Source organism: Pelodiscus sinensis, chromosome 1 (genome assembly GCF_052426305.1).
Source record: "Pelodiscus sinensis isolate ZL-2025 chromosome 1, ASM5242630v1, whole genome shotgun sequence".
NCBI classification, from domain to species: Eukaryota; Metazoa; Chordata; order Testudines; family Trionychidae; genus Pelodiscus; species Pelodiscus sinensis.
Window position 1 is genome coordinate 104,668,381 of NC_143052.1, and position 24,822 is coordinate 104,693,202.

A 24,822-nucleotide genomic window follows, 5' to 3' on the forward strand; every position below is an offset into this window, starting at 1 on the left:
TAGTCACATTGAAATACCTAAAGGCACCATTTAAAAGGCAAAGTATTTTCAAAAGATCTTTTTCCAGTTAGCACCCCAATGACAAAATGACAGTCACATCTTGCCTTCTTTTTAATGAAATCAATCAACAAACAAGGTTGACTTAATTATCCTCTTCTGCCCCTGCCCCAAAATGCACTCCTTCACCAAGACCACCTAGCTGCACTGAGTTTAAAAAAACATCACCTCTCCCAGAATGCCCAAGCATGATAAAGGGTTGCAGAAATTCTCAAATGTTGAAGGAAGATGGGATGAATTCAGATTGACATGGCCTGTTACACTAGGAGGAAATATGCACAATAATGCTTTGTATTCAAAGGCAGAAACCAATGGCTTCCTTAGCAATTCTTAACCAATCCCTCTATATCACACTGTTGGGTTCTATACCTCTACTAATTCTGCATAACTGACATTGCTTTTACTACCAAGAAGCCAGGCATGAGGAGGAATTACTTCAGAAAGCAAAAAGCGGGTAAGTCACAGCACTGCCTCATTTAGGCAGCAGTTTCCCTCTAATAGGGTAACAAGGAATCCTCTTTGTCTGGCTACATCTCCTCTCCTGCAGCATCTGCCTTTTAAGAGAGATGTATAGAAATCAGATTAGGCAGGAGAGCAGCCTAGTTATCCATCTGGGATGCAACACAGCTGATAGCACAGCTACTGTAGAAGAATTGCTTTGCTCTATTCTTTTATCCTTGTTCTGGCAAGGCTATCTTGTGGAACTGGTTTTCTGACATGTGAACACACACACACAGCCTTGCTATAGCTCAGAAATGTGTTACTCAGATTGCAGAGTGTTATCTAAAAATGCCTGCTCTTACTTAAATCAGAACTATTGACTTGTGGGAGCAGAAGTGGCCCCCAAAAGATGATCAGTGCTAAAGACCTAGAGAGTTCACATTTCAATGCCTTTGTTTATTCCTAAAATAAGTTACTCAAGCAATACTAATGCATGTCTGCCATACCTCCCCTCTTTGCAGAGAAAACCCTCTTTGAGTGGGGGTGGCTAGTGCATAGACCCCAACAGAAATGAGGTGGGAGAGCAGGGTCAAGTGTGGATTGCATTGGGCAAGTTTGCTTGAAAAGAGGCAAAACCCAAAAAAGTAGTCAAGAAAAAGCCATCCTCGGAAGGCCTTTTAGTTGCACCTACCTCTGTTCAAATTCTTCAGTCTGTCAAACCATAGCCTGTATGGAGAATAAATGCAACGCAACTGCAGCGGATAGATAACAAAAGCAGCATCATATTTTTCTCCTTCAGGAAAGTAGTCAGAGCCCTGAAGAAGCAGAGAGAAAAAGACTCCACTTTGTTTACCCAGTGCTTGGAAGCTGTCAAGTTTAAGTATTATACTAGTTAAAAATAGCACTAGGAGCGCCTTGATTTGCTATGCCAGGTTTTTCTCCCCTTCTCCCAACATCAAGTGTTTTGCTCCTGGAATTAGGGGGGAAAACCTGAATTTCAAGCAAGCATTTGAGATGTCTGTGGAGAAACTCCATGGAGAGATGAAATGTGCCTGCTTCTTACTTCAACAGGTGCAGTGACGCTGGGCAGGAGATTTTGAGGGGGGGGGGTAAATAAATACATTGGTAAAAACAAGGAATCGGGGCAGAACATAGGGTGGACACAATCCAGAACAAAGAGGGACTGATGGGTCCACTCTGCTGATGGCAAGAAACACTTCCATAGTAGCTAGAGAGCTAGAACATAAAATGCTGCATCACAGCTTACAAGAGTGCCAAGATGCTGAAATAAGTGTAGGGGACAGGGAGGCTAGATCACTACAATCCCAATTCAAACAAGGTGCTTACGCATTTGCCTAACTTCAAGCTTGTGAGTAAGCCTACTGAAATCACCAGGACAGGGTAGTCAATGATACTGACTTGGTGAATGAGGGCCAGTAAGAACATCCGTTGCTGCAAGGCAAGTAGTTACTTCTGGGACACTTGTGTGTTGCAAGGGAAGGAAGGCATCCTGAACACAACCAGCCTTTCTCAGGAATGAGCAACGGGCCCTATGATCCAGGCAATGGTCACTGGCCCACATCCCTCACTGAGGAGTGAAGTTCCTATCCTGCGAAGAATCAAAGCTAAGGGGCAGGAAGAAAAATCTGTCACTAAGATGCCCTCTCTTTCCCCGCCACCACACACATCTTCATTTCCACCTCTCTGATAGCAGAACTGGAAGAGGATGCCAAGCAGCAAGAGAATTCATTGCAAACAAGAACACCAGCCAGGCCTCAGGGCTACAACCTCCTGCACCTCTCACTGAAAGCATGTGGGCTGTTCCAATGACAGCTGCCTGACAAAAGATGACCCTGTTCTACATGAGCATTATGAGTGGTAAGGCCAGGGCTAAGCACAAATGGATATAAACTCATAGCACTGGGAGAACAAGACAGGAAGCTATATTATGTAGGGGACCCTGCAGAAAGACTCGGCCCATCTTGTTAAAGAAGTTAGCAATGAAGGAAAGGCTGATGATGAATCAGAGCCAAGCATTTCCCAGCTCTACCAACAATGCTCAATCCTGCCGAGAAGAGCTTGCAAGACACAGCAACTGCTGGGTGCCAGAGTGATACTGGTGGCTGCTCGCTATCCATTACCTGGCCACCATCCTGCTGTTTTAAATCTTTAACCGAAGCAGGATCCATGCAGCTAATAGAAGAATTAGGAGGCACCAGCAGGTAAAGAGCATCTCTATTCTCCTGGGCTACAGGCATAAAATGGGGAGGGTGGGTTCTAGATCAAGCCACCTTTCAAATGCTGGAAGTTAATCTGTGCCTTCTTCTGCCATCCCATAATGCACAGTGATCATGTGATCTTGTCACGCATCTAGTTGTAACCTTTTTCTGTCGCCAGAGATGAGGAGGTTGGACTCCCAATTCAACTGCTGAAAGGGTGGGTAAGTGGGGTTTATAGAGTGTAACCTGCATAATTAACTGTCCCCATTGACACACGGGAGGGTGGAGGACACTGAAAAGAATGGGGAACACTGAGCCATGCCCAGTTGGAGGGAACATTCTCCACAGTCAGCTCCTGACGGCTCAAATGTGCATGATTTCACATTGGTCTTCATGAGAAAAAGTGCTTTCTCTGAAATCTCCAGTCCCTCAGAAGTCCAGACTAGGCCAAAAACAGTTGCCAGTGTCAATTGTGAGGGTTGGTAAAAAGGTGCCATTGGTCCCATGAATATCAGGAAAAAAAAGACCCAACTTTGAGTAGTCAATCCCAGAAAAAGGAAAATCACATTTTAAAAATTATAAATACTTTTCTGTATAAAGTTATTAAATAAACGAGATCCTTCCAGTGATGGTGTGGTGAGTTCCAGTGGTGCTCTTAAGCAACAGGCTATAGTCTTTAAAAAGCCATCGCTGCTCCCAGTCTCTCTTGATCTCAGTTTAAGTGCAGCAGGGGTTATCAATGACTAGCATGACATCAATCCCGTATACTTCCAGCAGGTCCATTAGGAAGCTTCGGTCACCTTGTGGGTCCAGGCCCATAACCCGGGCATGGTCAGCTGTCAAGGTCTTATCCTGACTGGCTGACACCTCCATCAGTGTCTGAAATATCCGATTGTTCTGCTCCATGAAAAACCTGCAGGAGGACCAGGGAAGAGAAGATGGGTTTGAAAAGAAAAATAGAAGACATGTTCTACACCATCCCCGAAGACTAGTTAACCCATTTTAAACACATTCCCACCTCCCTTCCACTATCGTATTGCACAGTCCTGCCCACGGAGAATCAGACAGGTTTTCCTTTATGGTAGGTCAATACTGAGTAGTCAACAGGCTTTCAGGGTTGCCTCGACCAAACACATTTACTGTGGGGAGCAAGAGATCAAACGTAGACATCCAACATGTGTCTCCCATAACACAGTGGGGGAACTTAATGGACGAAAGTACCAAGCCACTAAGCCCACCCAAATGATTTCTCCATTACCTGATCTTGAGCCACCAGACTAACTGACATCTTTCACACCAAACAAGGAACAGAACTTAGAGATGAAAGCTCAACTATCTACCTTCTGCATCTCCTTGCAGGTACATTACTGCTCCCTTGTCCTATGCCTTCTCCAACTATACCCTAGTTTTAAGCTTGAGCAATGAGGTTTCCTCTTGTGCGCTGGGGCAGGCTGTTCATAGTCCAAGACATTTAACTCATGGCAAGTTCTCGCTAATATTCACTATCAATTTTCCTTTAGACAATTTCATTGTGTTACTCTCCTGTATATTCCCTTCCTGCCATCAGCCATGAACAATAGTCATATGTGAGTAAGGGCTCCATAGGAAGGGCCAAGGTCTCTCTTTTTCCACCCAGTACTAGTTTCTCCACCTCAGACTGCAAGAACCACATAAGCATTGCCCAACTCTCCACTCAAACTGCCACGTCGCCAGCTGACCAGCAGAGGCACTGTTTGCTCCCCACAGCCAGAGCTTTGTCTGCATCTCAACAAGCTGTTCAACCTCCTCCAGCTTACCTGGGTATTCTAAAGTTCAGAAGATGCTGAGGTTTTTGAAGAAGAGAAAAAAAAATTGAGATCTCCATTTTCAACCCGCTTTACTGGTTCCCATATCCCTTCCACACATCTCTTTATGTACAAGCTAAGCCAGCAGGACGTGATACCAGTGAGACAACAACTGATCCTTAGGCAGCCACTGGAGCTCAGTCCCTCTGTGCAAAACCACACTACAAAGACTCCCCAGAGCCTGGGGATTGCTCCCTTCACCACTGAGTAACTCACAAGATAAAGAGGTCCTCTTCACAGGAATTGCAGTCCTCATCCACCTCCTGAGAGTACATCAACATCTGCCTGGGAAAAGGGAGGCAAATCAAACATGTGCAAGCAATGAATTCAAGAGCAACAGCAACAAACGGGATTGTGACTGAAGATATCACCATTTATTGAAGGTAAAAAAGCACCGAACACAATGCCTTCATCTTTATAGGCAGCAATAGTCCTATGGATGAGCATTTGGCTGGGAGTCAGGAGATCTGAGTTCTATTCCCAGCTCTGCCACCAACTCGCTGCATGACCCTGGCAAGCCACTTCCCTTCCATGCCAGTTTCCCTTTATCAATCAGCCTTATCTATTTAGAAGGAAGGGAAATGACCAATACCATGTGTTTGCACAGTGTCCAGCACAAAGGTGCTCTGATCCATAGGCTTTGCTTAATACAAACAAACCACAGATGTGTTGAATGAGAGGATCGGAAAGGATGAACCAGAGCAGTGCGAAATTAGGAAAAGGAAGACAAAACAATTCAAAGAAAGTGAAGAGATAGAGATACTGGTCCCATCACTCAGGTCTCCTCCATTACCTTTGGTCATTGAGCCGCCGATATTTTTCCTTGTCAGCACTGTTAATCTTCAGGAGCGGCTGCAGGTGCTCACGGTGTGTTTTCACATTCTGGTTATCCACATACACATCATAAAGATCTTGCTTCTCCTCAAAGATCTTTTCTGTCGTGCCTGCCGAGACCAGAGGGAGAGGAAGATTTTCAGAGAGGTGCACTACTCTCCTGGTCGGGTGGCCATTGTATCTTGTATCACTGTTGGATGAGAACAAGACACAGCCATGCCCAGGCACGTTACGATCCAGTTGTTTTGGGTAAGAACAGGTCCAGGTCATACCCATGCATGTTAAGATGCCTCTCTTATTTCAGTCTCTCACCCCATCAGATTTTTTCAGCAAGTTTTAACAGGTACCTCCTGGGTCCCTTAGAGATTGCAGATTGAGGGGAAGGAAAGAGGCTGCTGTACTTACAGGCCACATAAGACACTTCAGTCTCCAGCATTTCTATGTCTGCCACATTCACATAGAAGAAAGGCTTGGACTCTGGAACGGTCCCCCCAATGCCAGGCAGTGAGACATTGGCTAAGCAGCAACAGCAATACACTGCAGGTGAAAGAAAGGAATAACTTAATGTCCTCAATATTCCTTCTCCCTAGGCCTACAATGCCCCCTCCTTGTTTCTCTCTTCCTCCTTTGCCCCTCGGTGCTCCTACACATACACTGTTTATTGCACAGCAGAGTGGCATATGATCAGCACTGAAATGCTTACGTTTCACTCTGACTCTCCCACTGGGCAACATGTTATTTAAATTCTTACTTAAGATCCTGCAGAATGGTTAGACATTCTCTCCCCCCACACCCAGAGTGCTGGTGGAATGACGATCAGGCAACAGCATCTGGTGCTGCCCCATGGAGACAAGAGTTCAGATTTGTAGCTCTTAGAGCCAACAAGGCCTGGGAAAAGCATGCTCAAGTGGAGAAGGGTTGCCTCAGAGCTGCTTTGCAAAACCCTGCCCATCCCATTCCCTAAAGGTGGGCTTGGAAGGTTGGCACTGCATCCCTCCATATCAGTTAGGAGGGGTGCATGCATGCATGGTAACATCACTGTCCTCCAGGAGTGGGAATGCAGAAGTGGGAGAGTTTTGACCTTGATTCCGTACCTCTATAGCAGACAACTCCTACCGGCGGGGGTGAAAATATCAAAATGCGCTTGCGTAGCAGAGCGAACTTCCAGAGGATGAGGATCTGCTCTCCAAAGAACTTAATGAACTGAGACATACAGCCTGCAGGATGAGTGATCTGAAGGCCAGGGGAAGAGAACAGCTCATGAGATGCTACAGGAACACACACGCAGATGCTAAATATGGAATAAGAATACAGACACAAATGGTATATACGTGCACACAACACGCCACCACCCACCACACCTGTGAAACTAGGTTCATGGGAGCAAGAGCAGCCATGGAGAGTTGTTGCCTGTGATCTCCAGTCTAAACAACATACATCTATCTTGTGCCACTTAGGCTTAGCCCATGTATGCTGAAAAAGAAAAAAGTCCACTAGCTTGGCTAACAAGAGATATGCCATACACACATTAGCTAGTCCTACAGCCATCAGGGGCATCAGTGCACTGCATGTCCATGGATAGCGCTCGTCTCACCTTCATCTCTGGATACATGTATTTGTGGATGGAGGGCAGCCAGTGGATGGGTGGCTGAGATGTAGAGGTACCCTTGCCAGCAGAGAGAACCCCCTTCTTGTCATCATAAAATGCCTCTAGGTGGGAATAGTGCCCTGGCATCTCCAGCTGGTGCCTAGAAAAGACAAAGTAAGAAAGATTTTTGAAGTCTACAGACCTCTGGGCCCCAGCCCACAGCAATATGCATGTCTCTTAGTCACTGATTCCGCCTTGGGTACCTCCAAGTTCATGGGCATCTGTATCTTTCACTGCATCCAAGGGCATGGCTAAGATGGTCACTCAGGGCTCTCACGCGCCATGCATGATAGAACTGATCCTGGTTTTTAACATTTGAGACAAATTCGAACAAAATGGTGTTTTCCCAAAGCTTCTTTTACCCTTACAAAAATTCCCTTAACATGCTCTGATCGCACTAGAGAATGTGATTTAGGCTACATACATGCTTTAGCTGTGTCAAGATAAATATGACTATTGGCTCTAAAAAATTTTCACCAAACCTTTAGCAAATGCATGTGTTAAGGGATGGGAAGGAAATAAACACTTACTTTCTTCTAATATCTTTGAAACAAGCGACTCCCCAGCCGATTAAATTAAAAAAGAGTTACATAAAGAAGTGGCTTTGTATTACTAATTCTAGTTTAATTTTCCTCCATAATTTCTTGTAATATACTCTCACACAAAAGTGTACGGGGAAGTACTCTTTCAAGGAAAATGGTCCTAATCTGACAACATATTAAAGTCTTAGTTCAAAGCTAAAATCTTACTGCACATCCAGGGAAAATTACCTTCTAAGTGAAACCCAATGGGATAGTCAGTTTAGCCTACAAAATCTTCACATCCACCTATCCATGCCAACATTCAGACCCTTCGGTACAGGTGCACAGACAATCCTGTATCCCACAAACAACTTACCGGACCTGGTTCTCCAGGAAGTGCATGTATCTATAGAGCAGGGTGTACGAAGGGGAGAGAATTCCCACAGACTTCATGCGGGCTCCGCGCTCTAACTCACTTTCCACAGGCATGTTTGCAAAGCAGGCCAGGCCGAAGCAGAGCCCTTTCCGGAAATAACTGGGGACAAATGTGCAACAAAAAACAATAACTAGAAAGAGGGAAGGAGAGAGGCACATAAGTGGCAAGGTATAACAAGAGGATCCTAGGAAGGGCCATGAAAAATAACAGTTCCCCACCTCTCCATCTCCCATTCAGCTCCTAGGCCCACTGGCTTCTGCCACTTTAACCATGTATTCTATTGATTGAGAACATTGTCTACCTTTTACACAGCATTAAGAGCTGGCAGCCTCCAACCCCTGTCTTATCAACGAAGGCTCTACCTTTCCTAGCACTGATGCAAGAGAACCTGTGTTGGCAATGATGGGGAAATTTTCAGAAGAGAGGCTTGGGTAGAAAGCCAGGTCCGGGGAGCATAACCTCACTGTTCTGTCGAAACATGACATTAACACGCCACATTTTATAAAGTAACTCAGACTAGCTGTCTAATTTGGCTCCCAAGCCATCTCTCAGGCTTGCAGAGGATGGAAGCACTGCAGATGAAACACCTCCTCTGGCCAAGCAGAATGGAGTCTGCGAGCTCTGTAGGGAGTGGCTGTCAGTTCTCCTTGGCCAAAGAGAGGCACCACAACCCAGTGACCTTGAGAACAGAGAGGGGAGGAGCACAAAGGGAACGGAGCGAACATAATTCCTGCGAGGAAGGGAAGAGGAAATGAAATGGGGACAGGACATTATCACTACACAACATCTAAAGGAGACACCCAAGTATTTTGAAACATGTTTCCTTTTGTGTTTTTAAAAGAAAACACAAATAAAAAAACTCCCCTTCCTCCCAAGCTGTTTCCCCCCATCTGGAAAAGAGTTTGCTTCATCCTCCCCATGCCTTCAACCCCCACAATGGATGTTCCTAACTGAGCTAGAAATAAGCAACTCTGCTTCCTTGTTTGCTTGCCCCTCATGCATTAGTGTCAGTTCATCTCCGGGAACCAGGTCTGCTCCTGCTGGAAATGCTGTCCACCAGAGAAGAAGTCATTATACAATTAGGACCTATATAAATAGCAGCTATTTGATAGAGTTCATGTTAAATATCTGGAAAATTCATTTTAAATCAGTTTCTTGGCAGGTCAATGGGGGGGGGGGGAGGGAGGCTTAACTAACGAGCAGTATTCATTTTTACTGCTTTAGACTAAGGAAGGGAGGGTGTATGTGTATGTGGGTAAGGCAGATGGGAAGGAGCAACGTAGCCCAAATATACTCACATGAAATCTGACTGGATTTTGTGTGACCCACTTGCCATGGATTTGAACTCAACACCTTCCAAATCAATGTCTTGTGGCAAACACCATTCCACCATATTACCTGTGGGACAAGGGAGTAATGAGTTGTCATTGAAGTGGGAAAGTATCCCACCCTCTACTAAAGAGAAAGCAGTGACAAATTAACAGCAGCCAGGTTTCAACCACTTGGGTACCAAAGAGCAGTGTAACACTATTTTAAAAGGTAAGCTTTTGGAGCAATACAGGATGGTGATTAGATGGCATTACAATGAAGCGGGTCTCCAGTACTCGAGACAGAGCACAGCTGCAACATTACCACAGTCCATGTACTGCCCATGAGAGAGACATGCGGCATTGAACACGGGTATGTTGCATGGACCTCAAGAATTATTTTGGAACCTATTTAAATGTCTTGCAGAATTGCCCCTGCAAATCTTCCCAGGCAGCAACTACTGCAAACAGTCCCTGCAGGTATTTGGGCAGGGCAATGAAAGAGGCCTAACTCTACCGATGTTCATGCTGCAAGCATTCTTTGGACAGAAGACTTCTGTCTCCAAAGCTGAGAATCTGACCCCTCTCCTACTTTGTAATACAAAAGCAGAGAAAAGAAAAGGATGTAAAACAGCCGGGCAGTTGGTAAAAGTGCATCAAGTGCAGAGACAGGTGCATCCTGGAGGTGAATGCCTGACTGCGAGGATGGTGTTGCCAGGAGGGCTTTGGCTTCCTCGACCATGGGGTGCTATTCTAGGAAGGACTGCTAAGCAGGGATGGCATCCACCTTTCGAGGAGGAGGAAGACCCGATTTGGACACAGAATGGCTAACCTAGTGAGGAGGGCTTTAAACTAGGTTTGATGGGGACAGGTGAGCAAAGCCCACAGGTAAGTGGAGATCATGGAGACCGGGGAGATGGGTTGGAAATGGGAGGGAGCGTGGGCTACAATGGCAGAGAGAAAGGAGGGTCAGGGCAAAACTGGGAGGCAAGGTCAAATCAGGATCTTAGATGCCTGTATACAAATGTGAGAAGTATGGGAAATAAGCAGGAAGAACAGGAAGTGCTAATAAATAAGTACAACTATGACATTGTTGGCATCACAGAAACTTGGTGGGATAATACACATGATTGGAATGTTTGTATAGAAGGGTACAGCTTGCTCAGGAAGGATAGACAGGGAAAAAAGGGAGGAGGTGTTGCTTTATACATTAAAAATGAACACACTTGGACTGAGGTGGAGGTGGGTATAGGAGACGGAAATGTTGAGTCTCTGGGTTAGGCTAAAAGGGGTTAAAAACAAAGGTGATGTTATGCTAGGAGTCTACAACAGGCCACCTACCCAGGTGGAAGAAGTGGATGAGGCTTTTTTTAAACAACTAACAAAATCATCCAAAGCCCAAGATTTGGTGGTGATGGGGGACTTCAACTATCCAGATATATGTTGGGAAAATAACACTGCGGGGCACAGACTATCCAATAAGTTCTTGGACTGCATGGGAGACAACTTTTTATTTCAGAAGGTTGAAAAAGCTACCAGGGAGAAAGCTGTTCCAGATTTGATCCTAACAAATAGGGAGGAACTGGTTGAGAATTTGAAAGTGGAAGGCAGCTTGGGTGAAAGTGATCATGAAATCATAGTGTTCACAATTCTAAGGAAGGGTAGAAGGGAGAACAGCAAAATAGAGACAATGGATTTCGGGAAGGCGGATTTTGGTAAGCTCAGAGAGCTGATAAGTAAGGTCCCGTGGGAATCGAGAAAGGAAAAACAACTGAGGAGAGTTGGCAGTTTTTCAAAGGGACATTGTTAAGGGCCCAAAAGCAAGCTATTCCGATGTGTCGGAAAGATAGAAAATATGGCAAAAGATTACCTTGGCTTAACCACGACATCTTGAATCATCTAAAAATAAAAAAGGAGTCCTATAAAAAATGGAAAGTAGGACAAATTACAAAGGATGAATATAGGCAAACAGCACAGGAATGCAGGGGCAAGATTAGAAAGGCAAAGGCAAAGAATGAGCTCAAACTAGCTATGGGAATAAAGGGAAACAAGAAGACTTTTTATAAATACATTAGAAGCAAGAGGAAGACCAAGCAGAGGGTAGGCCCACTGGTCAGTGAAGAGGGAGAAACAGTAACAGGAAACTTGGAAATGGTAGAGATGCTAAATGACTTCTTTGTTTCGGTCTTTACCGAGAAGTCTGTAGGAATGCTTAACATAGTGAATGCTAGTGGGAAGGGGGTAATTTTAGAAGGTAAAATAAAAAAAACGAACAAGTTAAAAATCACCTAGAAAAATTAGATGCCTGCAAGTCACCAGGGCCTGATGAAATGCATCCTAGAATACTCAAGGAGCTGAAAGAGGAGGTATCTGGGCCTCTAGCTATCATCTTTGGAAAATCATGGGAGACAGGAAAGATTCCAGAGGTTTGGAAAAGGGCAAATATAGTGCCCATTTATAAAAAGGGAAATAAGAACAACCCAGGAAACTACAGACCAGTTAGTTTAACTTCTGTGCCAGGGAAGATAATGGAGCAAGTAATTAAGGAAATCATCTGTAAACACTGGGAAAGTGGCAATGTCATAGGGAACAGCCAGCATGGATTTGTAAAGAACAAATCATGTCAAACCAATCTGATAGCTTTCTTTGATAGGATAACGAGTCTTGCGGATAAGGGAGAAGCGGTGGATGTGATATACCTAGACTTTAGTAAGGCGTTTGATACGGTCTCACATGATATTCTTATCAATAAACTAGGGAAATATAACTCAGAAGGGGCTACTATAAGGTGGGTGCATAACTGGCTGGATAACCGTACTCAGAGTAGTTATTAATGGTTAACAATCCTGCTGGAAAGGCAAAGTAACAAGTGGGGTTCCGCAGGGGTCTGTTTTGGGACCGGCTCTATTCAGTATCTTCATCAACTATTTAGATATTGGTATAGAAAGTACGCTTATTAAATTTGCAGATACCACCAAGCTGGGAGGGATTGTGATTAATCTGGAGGATAGGGTAATAATTCAAAATGATCTGGACAAATTGGAGAAATGGTCTGAGAAATAGGATGAAGTTTAATAAAGACAAATGCAAAATGCTCCACTTAGGAAGGAACAATCAGTTTCACACATACAGAATGGGACGCGATGGTCTGGGAAGGAGTATGGCAGAAAGGGACCTAGGGGTTATAATGGACCTCAAGTTAAATATGAGTCAGCAGTGTGATGCTGTTTCAAAAAAAGCAAACATGATTCTGGGATGCATTAACAGGTGTGTTGTGAGCAAAACATGAGAAGTCATTCTTCAGCTCTACTCTGTGCTGGTTAGGCCTCAGTTGGAGTATTGTGTTCAGTTCTGGGCACCGCATTTCAAGAAAGATGTGGAAAAATTGGAGAGGGTCCAGAGAAGAGCTACAAGAATGATTAAAGGTCTAGAGAACATGACCTATGAAGGAAGGCTGAAAGAATTGGGTTTGTTTAGTTTAGAAAAGAGAAGATTGAGGGGGGACAGGATAGCAGTTTTCAGGTATCTAAAAGGGTGTCATAAGGAAGAGGGAGAAAACTTGTTCATCTTGGCCTCTGAGGGTAGAACAAGAAGCAATGGGCTTAAACTGCAGCAAGGGAGGTTTAGGGTGGACATTAGGAAAAAGTTCCTAACTGTCAGGGTGGTCAAACACTGGAATAAATTGCCCAGGGAGGTTGTGGAATCCCCATCTCTGGAGATATTTAAGAGTAGGTTAGATAAATGTCTATCAGGGATGGTCTGGACGGTATTTGGTCCTGCAATGGGGGCAGGGGTCTGGATTCAATGACCTCTCGAGGTCCCTTCCAGTCTTATTATTCTATGATTCTATGTAGTCGTGATAAAGTCTTGGATTCTGAAACAAGATTTTAGAAATCCTCTTTGAGAGGCAAGAAACATAGAATCAGAGGATTGGAAGGGTCATCAAAAAGTTATCTAGTCTAGCCGCCTGCACTCATGGCAACTATGCAAATAACTAGACTATTCCTGACAGGTGTTTGTCTAACTTACTCTTAAAAGTATCCAATGGCACAGAGTCCACAAGCTCCCCAGGCAATTTGTTCCAGTGCTTAACCCTGACAGAAAGGGTCCCCCCCCCCCCCTCTCCCATGGCCAGTTTAAACCACTCTTGCTGCAATTTAAGCCCATTTCTTGGTCTCCTGTCGTCAAAGGAGAACAATTTTTCTACCCTTCTGCTTGTAACAACCTTTTATGTACTTGAAAACTGTTATCCTGTTCCCCCTCAGTCTTTTCTCCAAACTAAACAAACCAAATTTGTGCAATCTTTCCTCACACCTGAGGAGAGATTACTAAAACTGGGACTTCTCATCTTAGAAAAGAGGAGACTAAGGGGGGATATGATAGAGGCCTATAAAATCATGACTTGTGTGAATAAAGTATTTAAGGAAAAATATTTACTTGCTCCCATAACACAAGAACTAGGCAGGGGTCACCAAATTAAATGAACAGGTAGCAGATTTAAAACAAAAGGAAGTATTTCTTTATACAAGAGTCAACCTGTGGAACTCCTTCCCAGAGGATGTTGTGAAGACCAGGACTTTCACAGGGGTCAAAAATATCCTAGATAAATTAATGGAGTGTGGGTCTATTAATGGCTATTAGCCAGGATAGTAGGAATGGTGCCCAGGTTGTTTGTCAGAAGCTAGGAATGAGATCACTTGATGGTTACCTGTTCTGTTTATTCCCTCTGGGGGACCTGGCATTGGCTGCTGACGGAAGACAGGATGCTAAGCTAGATGGACCTTTGCTCTGACCCAGTATGGCCCTTCTTATGGTCACACATGACTTCTAGACTTTTAATCATTTTTGTTGCTGCTCTCTGGATGTTCTCCAATTTGTCTACATCTTTCCTGAAATGCAGCACTGGACACAGTACTCCAGATGAGGCCTTATCAGCATGTAACAAAGCAGAAGAATTACTTGCCTACAACACTCCTGCTAATACATCCCAAAACTAGGTCCTTTTTTTTCCATTGGCAATATTATTACACTATTGACTGGTATTTAGCTTGTGATCCACCATGACCAACCGGATTCCTTTCCACAGCATTCCATTCTATGAAGTAATTTCTCATTTTCTATGTGTGCAACTGATTGTTCCTTCCCATGAGGAGTACTTTGCATTTGTCCTTATTGAATTTCATCCTGTTTACTTCAAACCGTATTTGTCCAGATCATTTTTAATTTTAATCCCCTCCTCCAGAGCACTTACAACTCCTCCCAGCGTGGTATCATCTGCAAACTTTATAGGTGTATTCTCTGTACCATTATCTACATAATTTAGAAGTAAAATCCCTAAGAATGGAAACTGTATCCCTTACCCCTTCATGAACCTGGCAGAAAAGTGATTAAAAAGCCCAGACTAGAACTTTGTACGTAGCTTTATGGACAAAATTAAAGTGTCAGGATCATCTCTGGTAATGTATGCACGCCACATGGTAAAACGTAGTACCAACTATGCTCATGCCAGTGGAACCTTACTGCTTAAAAATAACAGGTGTGTATATATTGTATTATATTACATTAGTACACACCACATGGCCATGATATTCATGTGAAAAATGTAAATATTGGGTTTACCAATTGTCATGTACTTCTGAATGCTTCACCTGCACTCTGCCCACAAATCCAACTTTGAGAAGGCTTCTAACATTCCAAGCCTCTGAGCAAATCAGCTGGCTGTTCTTTTTTCCTTTTTATTATATAAAACCTTGTTACAAGAAGGATTTCCTCCTTTTCACTAGTCTGATGCTGAGTGCATGCGATACAAAAGTCCACAGAAATAGAAAAGATTAACACAAACTGGCAACTAACTTATCACTTCAACCGTCAGGTCTATGGAGAGCTGGTATTCCGCCTCACACTCAAAGCATGGGTGAGGAGACTCCACTCCACTCCTATCCTTCTTGATAACTCTGAGTAGGCAATGGATAATGTCTCTGGAAATCCATTATCTTCCTTGGTAAAACTGGTCAAACAGGAATCTTAAAGCTGACACCCTAATTCAGCTTCCCTGAAACACCTCAAGCTTATTAAATATTTCAAGAGCTGACTGAAATGTTGCATGAATTTCACAATCTCCTATCCCTACAACTCAATCATTCCAGCAAAATGCAAAAGCACTCAGAAATAGAAAAGATTAACACAAAAAATTGGCAACTGACTTATTACCCCAACCAGAAAAAATGGAATGCCCGAAACAGAAAAGAATATGAAAGGAGTCTGAACTTCGGATGGAGGAGATGAGAATATTTTGATGAAAGATGATCCATACAGAAAGACAAAAATATTACAAGTCAATCCAACCCTAAACTCTTTCACATCAGATTTGTGGGCTGCACACAGATTTTGGACCAATACAAATATATAGGTTTGGCAGAAGGGCTAATCGGGGCTGCTTTATACTGCAGAGCCGCAGAGTATGAGAAATTTTTAGCAGTTACACGGTTACATTTTTAAAAGACTTTTTACACCTTTAGTCCCCACAGACTAATCAGGGCTTCCCTGGGCAAGGCACTGTACCAATACATCTGAAGACTGAGCTGTTATTGAAGTAGCTGTGCCTTTTAAGTGGCATGGCTGGCAGAGAAAACTACTATGGCAATCCCACTATGCCAGTGGTTTGTATTTAGAGTTATATGTAGCCGCTTTATTTTATTTATAACCGTGTTTTTAAAAAAGGCAAAAGATGATCCTTCCCTAAAGAGGATAAGGAAGTGGATATGGGCTCCCTCCTCAACCACAAGCTGCGGTTGAGGCCATGTTCCCCCATAGGTTCCTCTTTCAACCCCAATTGAAAGTCTTACACATCATGAATCAACTACTAATCTTCAGCTGCACAGTTTAATAGTAATACATTGCCATTCCAAAGCACCTTTCAGCTGAAGTATCTTCAAGTGACTTAAGCCTCAGATGTCGCTGTGGGGGTTAGAAAGTATTATCCCCATTTCACAGAGATGTAAACAGATAGAGGTTAAGTAATACAGCCAGGTCCACAAAGCAGGTCAGTGGCAGAGAAAGTCAAACTAGAACTCTGTCTTGTCACTTGCTTGAACCTCTAGAGATCGCCATGCTCGCACCCAAATAAACTCATTGAGTTGCATTGCTTTCTAGGATCGCCTTCCTTAAAAAGAATATTAGCCACCAACACCAGTACTCCTTGGCAATTCGTCTCACCACCTTGCCTTCAGTGAGGACGTGGCAGTCATGCAGCAAGCTAAGAGATAAAAAAAATCAGTCAGGTGACAAGCTAGAGCAAACAAAGGTGCAACTGCTTGCTGGCACAAGCGTAGCTGTGGGCAGACAGGAGGGAGGGGGAAGGTAGAAGGCTCTGTGAGAGCAAGAGGTCTATCCCATTCCCTGACCGTGCACAAAGCAGTTCACGGACTGGGGAGGACATTCCATGCAACATCCATTCCAAACAAGAATTTAACATAATGAGAAATTTCAAAGAGAGAAGCTTGTAGGTTCCTTGAAGATCTTTGGGAAGCCATTTGCCAGCATCAGGATAAATCAGAAATAGCATTAGCAGCTTCTGGAAGAAATGAAGTTACAAAAAGTTTCCCTTGTAATTTTCCGCAGCAACCCTCTTATTTTTAGATGCTCCCAGAAGCTACTGACATGCCAGCATTTAGCCTCTTTATTAAATTAGCCATCTGTTCATGGAGGTGAGGGTGACTGGGGGAGCATCACACACGGAGATGAACATCTAACTTTGTGAGCACCCTTTTAGAGCTATACCCAAGTATATTGCTGTGATAATGTCTGAGAACGAGACATGGAAACTGAAGAAGGTTTAGCTCAATTTGGTGGGGGGGGGGGGGGGGGGGAAGAAACTGCTTAATAATGGTGAAATGGAGTTTTTAATAGGCATTATTGCTTCACGTGTAGGCCTGAGCCTACAGCTGCAAGAGCGGCAGTCTGGCCACGCAAACCTGGCCAGGAGGTCTAGCAGGAATGCCTGGATGAATCCCCACTCCCTTCTCTATATCTGTTAAGGAGGGGATCAACATTGTGCTGTCAGAAACCAAAACCCAGACAGCTGCAGGGGTTGATGGCATTCCCTCAAGAGCCTGAGAGACTGGAAGGGGAACAGTTCACAACACTTTTGAACACCATGCATGGAACTGAAGATGTGCCAACAAACTGTGGTTGCCCTACTGAAATTTGGCAAATGCCCCCAGAAGATGCAGCCAGCTACCATCTCTCTCCTTTCAATCACCAGCAAGTTCACCGAGTGGGTGCTGCACTGCCATCTGTCTGACGTTATCAAAGACATCCTGCCAGCACAGTAAGCAGAATTTCACTTGTGTGTCTAGACTGCAGGGCTTTTTCAAAAAAATGTAGCCTTTTTTCGAAAAAACTTCACCTGCGTCTAGACTACAGCTGCGTTCTTTCGAAATTAAATTGAAAGAACGTGGCTTTTCTTTCAACGGTAGTACTCATTTCACGAGGAAGAACGCCTTTTTTCGAAAGTGCTCTTTCGAAAAAAAGACGTTCTTGAATGCAAACAGGGCTTTTTTGAAAGAGAGCATCCAGACTGCCTGGGTGCTCTCTTTCGAAAAAGCGGCTCACTTTTTCGAAAGAACAGGTTGCAGTCTAGATGCTCTTTTTCGAAAGAAGCTTTTTTGAAAGAATCTTTCGAAAAAGCCTCTTTCGAAAGAGGCTTGCAGTCTAGACGTAGCCTTGGAGAGGAACTGCTGTGACCAAGCAGCTTCGCTCACTGGCCACACTGAGGCAGGATTGCAGCATAAGTTGAAGACACGGATCACCCTCATTGATTTGACCTCAGCATACCACACCTTCTGGAAACAGAGCGTCCTCCTCATGCTCTCCCATGTCATTCGCTGCCAGAAAATAATCCATCTCTTGGCACAACTTTCCATCTGAACAATAAAATGACTAATAAACTCAATGTGCAATTCTGCAATGAACGCATCAGCAAGGAGGTGAATCCAAAGTGTATCAGCACTACACTGGACCAGAGTTTGACCTTTCGACAACACCCACAAGGCCAGGTTTTGTGTTGTGCTTATCAGGAAATTGGCTGGAACATCCTGGGGCTTCAGTCATGGACCTTACAAACTGCAACAACCACCTTGGTATATTCTGAGACTGAATCCTTGTGCTAGTGTGGTGTCTCAGCAGTCACATTATGCTCCTTGCTACTCAACAACGCCATGCACAGTGTCAGGAATGCTCAAATTGACTCCAGTTGACTGGTCCCCAATCCTATCACACAGCCAGCCTCCACAAATTAGAAAAGCTGCCCAGACATGACTCTCTGAACCATTTCAGTGCAAACACAAGCATGATGACCTGTAGAACTCTCCGGACAAAATTTAAATACCAGAAAGTACTATGGAATGACATCAAGGCCTTTTCACTTAACTTCAATGCTCGAGCTAAATGGAGGCCACATAGATATTTCAACCACTCAAAGCTCTCATCATTGACCCTGTCGAGGAATCATGTTTTGATTTATGTTGGAAAGACTGGTGCACAAGCAATCGCATGGGACATGTAGACAATCTCTTTTTAAATGAAGCAAACACCTGTACAATACTGGGGTCACCAGGCACAAACAATGGAGCGCATCATATCTGAGTATCCCCTTCGCTCTTTCGGCAGAGGCTTAAAGTAGGGATGTAAGCGAGTAGGCTTGTCAGGTAGTCGAGTTGACTACATGACAACTCACATTCCCCCCTCCTTGCTGCCTCTGATACAAAGGCAGCAAGAGGGGGGAAGCAGGAGCTGGTGCTGGGAGGAGCCAGATTAAAAGCCAGTTCCTCCCAGCACTGTCTCCGTGGTGCTACCTGCCCCCCATGCTGCTGCCTCTATCAGAGGCAATAGTGTGGGGTAGGAAAGCAGGGGAGACTGCCACAAAGCAGCCTCTGCCCACAGAACAGCCCCTGTCCGCGAGGGGTCCAGGTGTAAGCTGGGTAGGTCCTGGACCTGAGCAAGCCCAACTCAGTCCCAGCTTATACCGGGTCAGGGACTGCAGCGGCTCTGCATTTTAAACGTAGTAAGACGGTCTGGCTCTTACTATATTTAAAATGCAGAACCACAGCGGGGGCAGCTCCTGGACCCGGTACATGCCAGAACTAAGCACCTTCCCTTATCAACTAATCATGTAGTTGATACCACTTGTATAAATTAGCCAATTACCCACTTCTTAACATCCTTTGCTGCAACAGTGAGCTGGTGAATGTCCTTGAGGCTAAGTTCTGACTATCAAATCTAGATGTACACTGGTAATTGTTGCTACCTACCCAAGCCATAAGAAAGAAGAAGTCATCTTGACCTTCAGAGCCCTCCAAGGGCTTACCATCACATCCTGTGTGATTGTGACTCAGAGGCATCAACTGAGTGCTTATAGATAAACGTCTTCATATGATAAATCTCTGTATGAAGCATCTTCATATAACTTTGTATCATTTTCATATCACTTTGTATTAAGCCTTTTCGTATAACCTTGTATTAAGTCTTTCCATATATAACTTTGTTTTAAGTCCTTTTATATAGAAACTTTGTAATAAGTCTTTTTATATAGCAATTTTGTATTAAGGTTTGGTATATTATTATAGTCATGTCTTTTTACCAGAATAGATCTCTCCCCTTTTACTTGATTGCCCTGTTGAATGAATGAGACGTGAATGGAAAAGGCATGGAAGGCAAGCACCTCCGAGCAGTTACAACAGTTGAAGAGGGGATGGAAGCCAGATCTGAGGACAAGACGACCTGTCAAGTGGGCTCCCTGAAAGATGAGACATACTGAAGGTCTTGGGAGTCAGAAGCAGGCACTTCCTTTTGGAAGCACCCTCTTTGAAGATTAATGTGGCAGCGTTAAGACAACACCCAGAAAAAGGTGCCACTGATGACTAACTGCATAGGGTGACACAGATTTTGCATATACATATAATGACTAACTGGTATAGATTTGCATGATAGGGGAGCTACTATAAATCTAAGATATCTTGCAGGAGGGCCCTAGGTCTTGTCAACATCAGAGCATGGATCTGAATCCACAGTAGCCTGGCTCCACTCCTCCCCCATCTAACTCACCTAGCCAATGCAGTTAGGGGGAGAAACTAGTTGGTAACAACAATAAGACAGAGAGAGAGAAAGTGTAATATATAATATGCATATGATAGAGTAGTGATTGATATATGTATTACCAATAAATATGGCGTTTGGCCTTATCCCCCCAGGAAAGATCCCGTGCAGTATTTTAAATACAAGATGCTCCAGGGCTAGAGCATTCACAGAAAAAAAAATTAGAAAAAAAAACTAGCAGACAACTTCCCCCTTCCCCCTCAAGTGCCTTCTGTCTGTTAACAGCCCCACCGACCATGTTCTTCCCCTCTCCCCCAGCACCTACAACCTGCCCTGATCAGCTATTCCACCCCATGCAAGAGGTGATGAGGGGAGCGGGGAGAAGGAGAAAGGACAGCCGCACTCAGAGGAGGGGGAGAAATAGACAGGAAGAGACAGGGCAAGGGTGGCGGCTTAGGGGAAGGGTTTGTGTGCATTTGGAGGGAAGGGATGTCTGGGGCAGAGTAGGAGGTTCATCACCCCCAGGGCCAGGAGGAAGCGGGTGCCTGGGTCATGACCTCCCATGAGAGCCAAGTTCCCATAGTATTATGGAACTGTCAATCTGAAAAGCAATTCTTGCGTATGCAGGAGACCAAACTTTCTTGCCTATTGGCCAAAATTTACTCCCAGAAAAGGCAGGATACCCAGGAACTTCTGCATATTCAGAGCAGTGAAAACTTACTTCTCTGACCCAGACCTTCTGCTATAGCCTGCCCCTGCTCTCACACAAAGCCACAAAAAAAAACCCAGTCATTCCTGACGGAAGGAAAGAGATCACGTCCTGAAGTATACATACAAACATATGTATAAGTGATGGATGCCATATGAGACCCTAGCTCAAGTCAGACAGAACAGCAGCACAACATGTGTGAATGTATATGGCTGGTAGGTGCTAACCTTCCAGCAGGAATAATGGGCAACAGCAGATGCAGTGGTTGTCTAGCAATGAAGAGATTTGCGTTTTCTATCATCTGTTCCATGATTCAGCATTTCTTACTTAGGTAAATATCCATGTTTGTGTAGGACTGAACAAGATCCCAAGTATGTGATGAAAGACATTTAAGAGATAAATTCACCACCCCTCGGGCAAACACCCAACAAAAGAATCATGGAGCCACCTCTGCAGCCAGAACTTAGGACAGGTATGACACCAATAAATATGTGGCAGAGCTGTGATTCGTTGGGTACAGTCAGCAGAAGTCAGGAGGCATGGATCAGCATTCACATCTCACTCCACATCAATACCCAGCCCAAGCCAGAGAAGCTAGTGATCCAACCAGCAGGCCAAACTGGGTGATGAAACTGGCCAGGTGCCACCTGAGGAACTAAGCAGTAGCACAAGTCAATGCTCTACGTGCCCATCATGGGAGGTAGTTTACCTCTTCCATACAGATACTATTGCTAAGGCTAAGATTTTGTCATGGATACCTTTAGTGAAAGTCATGGGCAATAAACAAACAAAACAAAAAAAGTAATGGAAGCTCATGTCCTGATATTTTATTAAAATATCCCTGACAAAATGGGGACAGAGAAGAGTCCAGCACCCACAGCTGCTGGGGTTCCAGGTCCCCCCACTGTCCAGGAGCTGGGAACTTTGGGGGACCCCCCACTCCACATGGCAGCTGCAGTTCCAGGGCCCCCTACTGCCTGATGTGGGTGTTACAGAGAGAGGGGGGCTCCTAGCTGCCAACTCCAGTCCTGCTGCTCTGGGTCAGATATGGAAAATGTCACAGAGGCCTCTGGAAATCTCAGTTTCTGGGACATAATTGTAGCCTTAACTATTGATACTGGACCTAGTTTTCTAAAGTTATTTGTTGTAGAGAAGTATGAAGAATGCTTGTTTTCCCTCTTCAAAAAGTTGTATGTGGACAAAAAAAAGGGTTAAATCTGGCCTTCTCCTTGCATCCCAACTTCAACACTTCCCTTTGAGTTACATTGGATAAGTGGAAGCACTTCAGTATTGCCTTCCACAGCAGCTAAAGCCAGCACCAAAGACAAGATGCATTGGCATGTTACCTGCCATTACCCAGTACTTTCATACAGCTGGAAAGTAGTACAGCTTCTGTAGAAGTCCTTTTCATTCTGTGCGCCCAACTGCCTACTCACAAAATGGCAGAGGGAGTTTTAGGGAAACTGAGGTTTGCCTAGGGCAGGGGTGGAGAACCTCAGGCCCAGGAGCTGGAGGTGGCCCCCAGACTGCCTGGATCCAAACCCTGAGGCTCAGGGTTCTCTCTCCTCCAGCATTGGGGAGCCTGCACCTACTGTGGGACTGGAGCACACAAAATATACTAGCCCGGACCCCACTAGTCCCTGAAGTGCAAGGGGAATGTGAGGAGTGTCTTTCTCCTTCTCAGTCAGGGGCCACATCAGTGAGGGGTTGGTTTTTTTGCCTTCTCACTTGTGTGTGGCCCCTGACTGATTTTTCTGAGAGTCAGCACCCCCATCCAAAAAAGGTTCCTTGCCCCTGGTCCAAGGAGATACTAATCATATTGAGCATCTCACTTATTTGGAGTGGTCAATCCCACCCCTTTAAAGTAACATCACGGAGATCCCTTATTTTTGTGTTTTTCTCTCTGCCCTTAGACCCATAGTGCTGAAGGGCCAAGGAGTTGATTAAGTGCTTGCATTTCTGTGGGTAATGTCACTACCTCTTCTTGTTAAGCGCAGGAGAGTTCACTTAGCTACCAGGGCAAGCAGCCTCCTCCATCCAAGCTTGCCAGGTAAGACTCTCCCCTGCACTAATAGAAAATTAAATCCAAATGCTAACCCCAATTTCCCCATATACCTTCCCCCAGTTTCTTATTCTGATGTGGCAATACACCTACCTACCTATATTCTCCTCTCCCTCCTTGGATACACAGAATCTGTAAAAAGGCAGGGAAACTAGTGAGACCAGAAGTCAAAGATCTTGATTCTTATCCCAGCTCTGCCATTGACTTGCTGCATGGTCATCAGACAAGAGAGACTCTCTGTGCTTGTTTCCTCAACTATACTATTCTAACTATTTCACAGGAATTCTGAGAGGCTTAATTCCTTAGTGTATGCAAAGCACTTGAGATTCCTAGAAGAAAGGTGCTATAGAAAAGCAGAGTGTTATTAATCTGCACAAATCCCGTAATGAGGAAGGGAAAGCAACACAAACATCTCAAAAGTTGCATCAACGGAAGTGGCTAGCATTTTGTTGCACTGTACTTGGCAAATATAATGCAAGGAAGTGGTCAGAACTGCAGTGATCATCGCTAAGGGCATCACTATCTAACACACTGCATGTGCAGCAAATTGTTTTTCATAGGCTTTGGTGAGTGAGGCTTCCATGACTTGACTCCACTCACTACCTGAAGGAAAGAAAGGGACAAGCTCTAGAATATTTTCCTGAGAGAAAACTGCAGAGATTTGCCTCAGTTCATCACAGGACTAGAGGATGCTGATCTGAGGACAGATGCCCATGGCTTTTCAATCACCCAGTAAAGATAAAAATCAGAGGGTGATGAGAAGGGTTTAAAGAAAGAACAGGAAAGCAGCAATCTTTCCAAAAGAAAGGAAATACAGCAGTGTTTTCTGGGAACCTGCTAACCCCTCCCCCCCAAACTCACAACAGTGATACTCAGGCTACGGAGCCAAAGAGGTGGGGGAGGGAGCGAGCAAGAGAATCGTACACAGCTTCTCATCCTCTGGCGGGCATGGGCACTAGACGTGTCAGGTGCGCGATATCTCCCTTGAGAAAAGACCTGTTGAGGCCTCCCCAACTCATGACAGCCATGCCCAGGCTGCTCAGCCCAGGAGTGGTGGGCTGGGCGGGAGGAGAAGACGCAGGATTCCCGCGTCTCCCTGCCGCTGCAGTCGGAGTGGGGACAGAACGGAGGAGGGCAGGTGGCCACGAGGGCAGGTGGCGCTTCCCTGGAGACCTGCCGAGGCCGCCCCAACTCGTGACAGGGATGATCAGCCTGCGCAGCGGGGCAGGAGCAGCGGGATCCCCCCTTGCAGGCGCGCACAGCGGAGAACAGGGGGGTGCCGGGAGGAGGCAGCGGCGTTTCCCCGGGATGCTGCCGAGGCCCGGCCAGCTCATCACAGCAGTGCCGGGCCGGGGGGGGGGGGAGGGGCTGCCTCCCCGCGGCGCTTACCGGAGCGCGGGTCGAAGGTGACCACGAACACCGCCACGATCTGGTCCGCCTCCGCCTCCGGCCCCCGCGGCAGCTCCCCGGGGCAGCCCCAGGCCGCGCCGCCCCGGCTCCAGCCGCCCCGCTCCGCCTGGGGCTGCGGCCGCGAGACCGCGGGGCCCTCGGCCCAGAAGAGCAGCGGCGCCTCGTCCGCCGGCTCCACCATGGCCGCGCTCCGGCCGCCGACTGCGCCGCGGAGAGCCGGGAGGGGGGGCGGGGCTTCGC

The 24,822-nt window shown here is 45.3% G+C and overlaps 1 protein-coding gene across 2 annotated transcripts; it reads right to left on the reverse strand.

Annotated features, from left to right (window-relative positions):
* Positions 1–98: 98 nt before the first annotated feature.
* DENND11 (DENN domain containing 11) lies at positions 99–24,792 on the reverse strand. Of its 2 annotated transcripts, none has more exons than XM_075939974.2 (9): positions 24,562–24,792; positions 9,299–9,398; positions 7,941–8,099; positions 6,990–7,143; positions 6,490–6,628; positions 5,801–5,932; positions 5,355–5,505; positions 4,778–4,846; positions 99–3,630 (listed from the first exon to the last, which is right to left on the reverse strand). In XM_075939974.2, exons 1-9 carry the CDS (start codon positions 24,761–24,763, stop codon positions 3,435–3,437), a joined length of 1,302 nt encoding a protein of 433 aa, XP_075796089.2. In that variant the 5' UTR covers positions 24,764–24,792; the 3' UTR covers positions 99–3,434. The 2 variants fall into 2 exon arrangements, with proteins under 2 accessions (XP_075796089.2, XP_075796095.1); XM_075939980.2 differs by lacking the exon at positions 24,562–24,792 and adding an exon at positions 11,178–12,741.
* Between the last annotated feature and the right edge of the window lie 30 nt (positions 24,793–24,822).

What these genes read in the sequence shown, in the direction of transcription:
- DENND11 (XM_075939974.2), bottom strand. Translation starts at nt 24,763, where the DNA reads ATGGTGGAGCCGGCGGACGAGGCGCCGCTGCTCTTCTGGGCCGAGGGC. An exon ending in CGGCGGCTCAATGACCAAAG is followed by an intron (nt 4,847 to 5,354) that starts GTAATGGAGGAG and finishes CCCTTTTCCCAG; the next exon opens with GCAGATGTTGATGTACTCTC. An exon ending in GAAGAGGACCTCTTTATCTT is followed by an intron (nt 3,631 to 4,777) that starts GTGAGTTACTCA and finishes GTCCTCCTGCAG; the next exon opens with GTTTTTCATGGAGCAGAACA.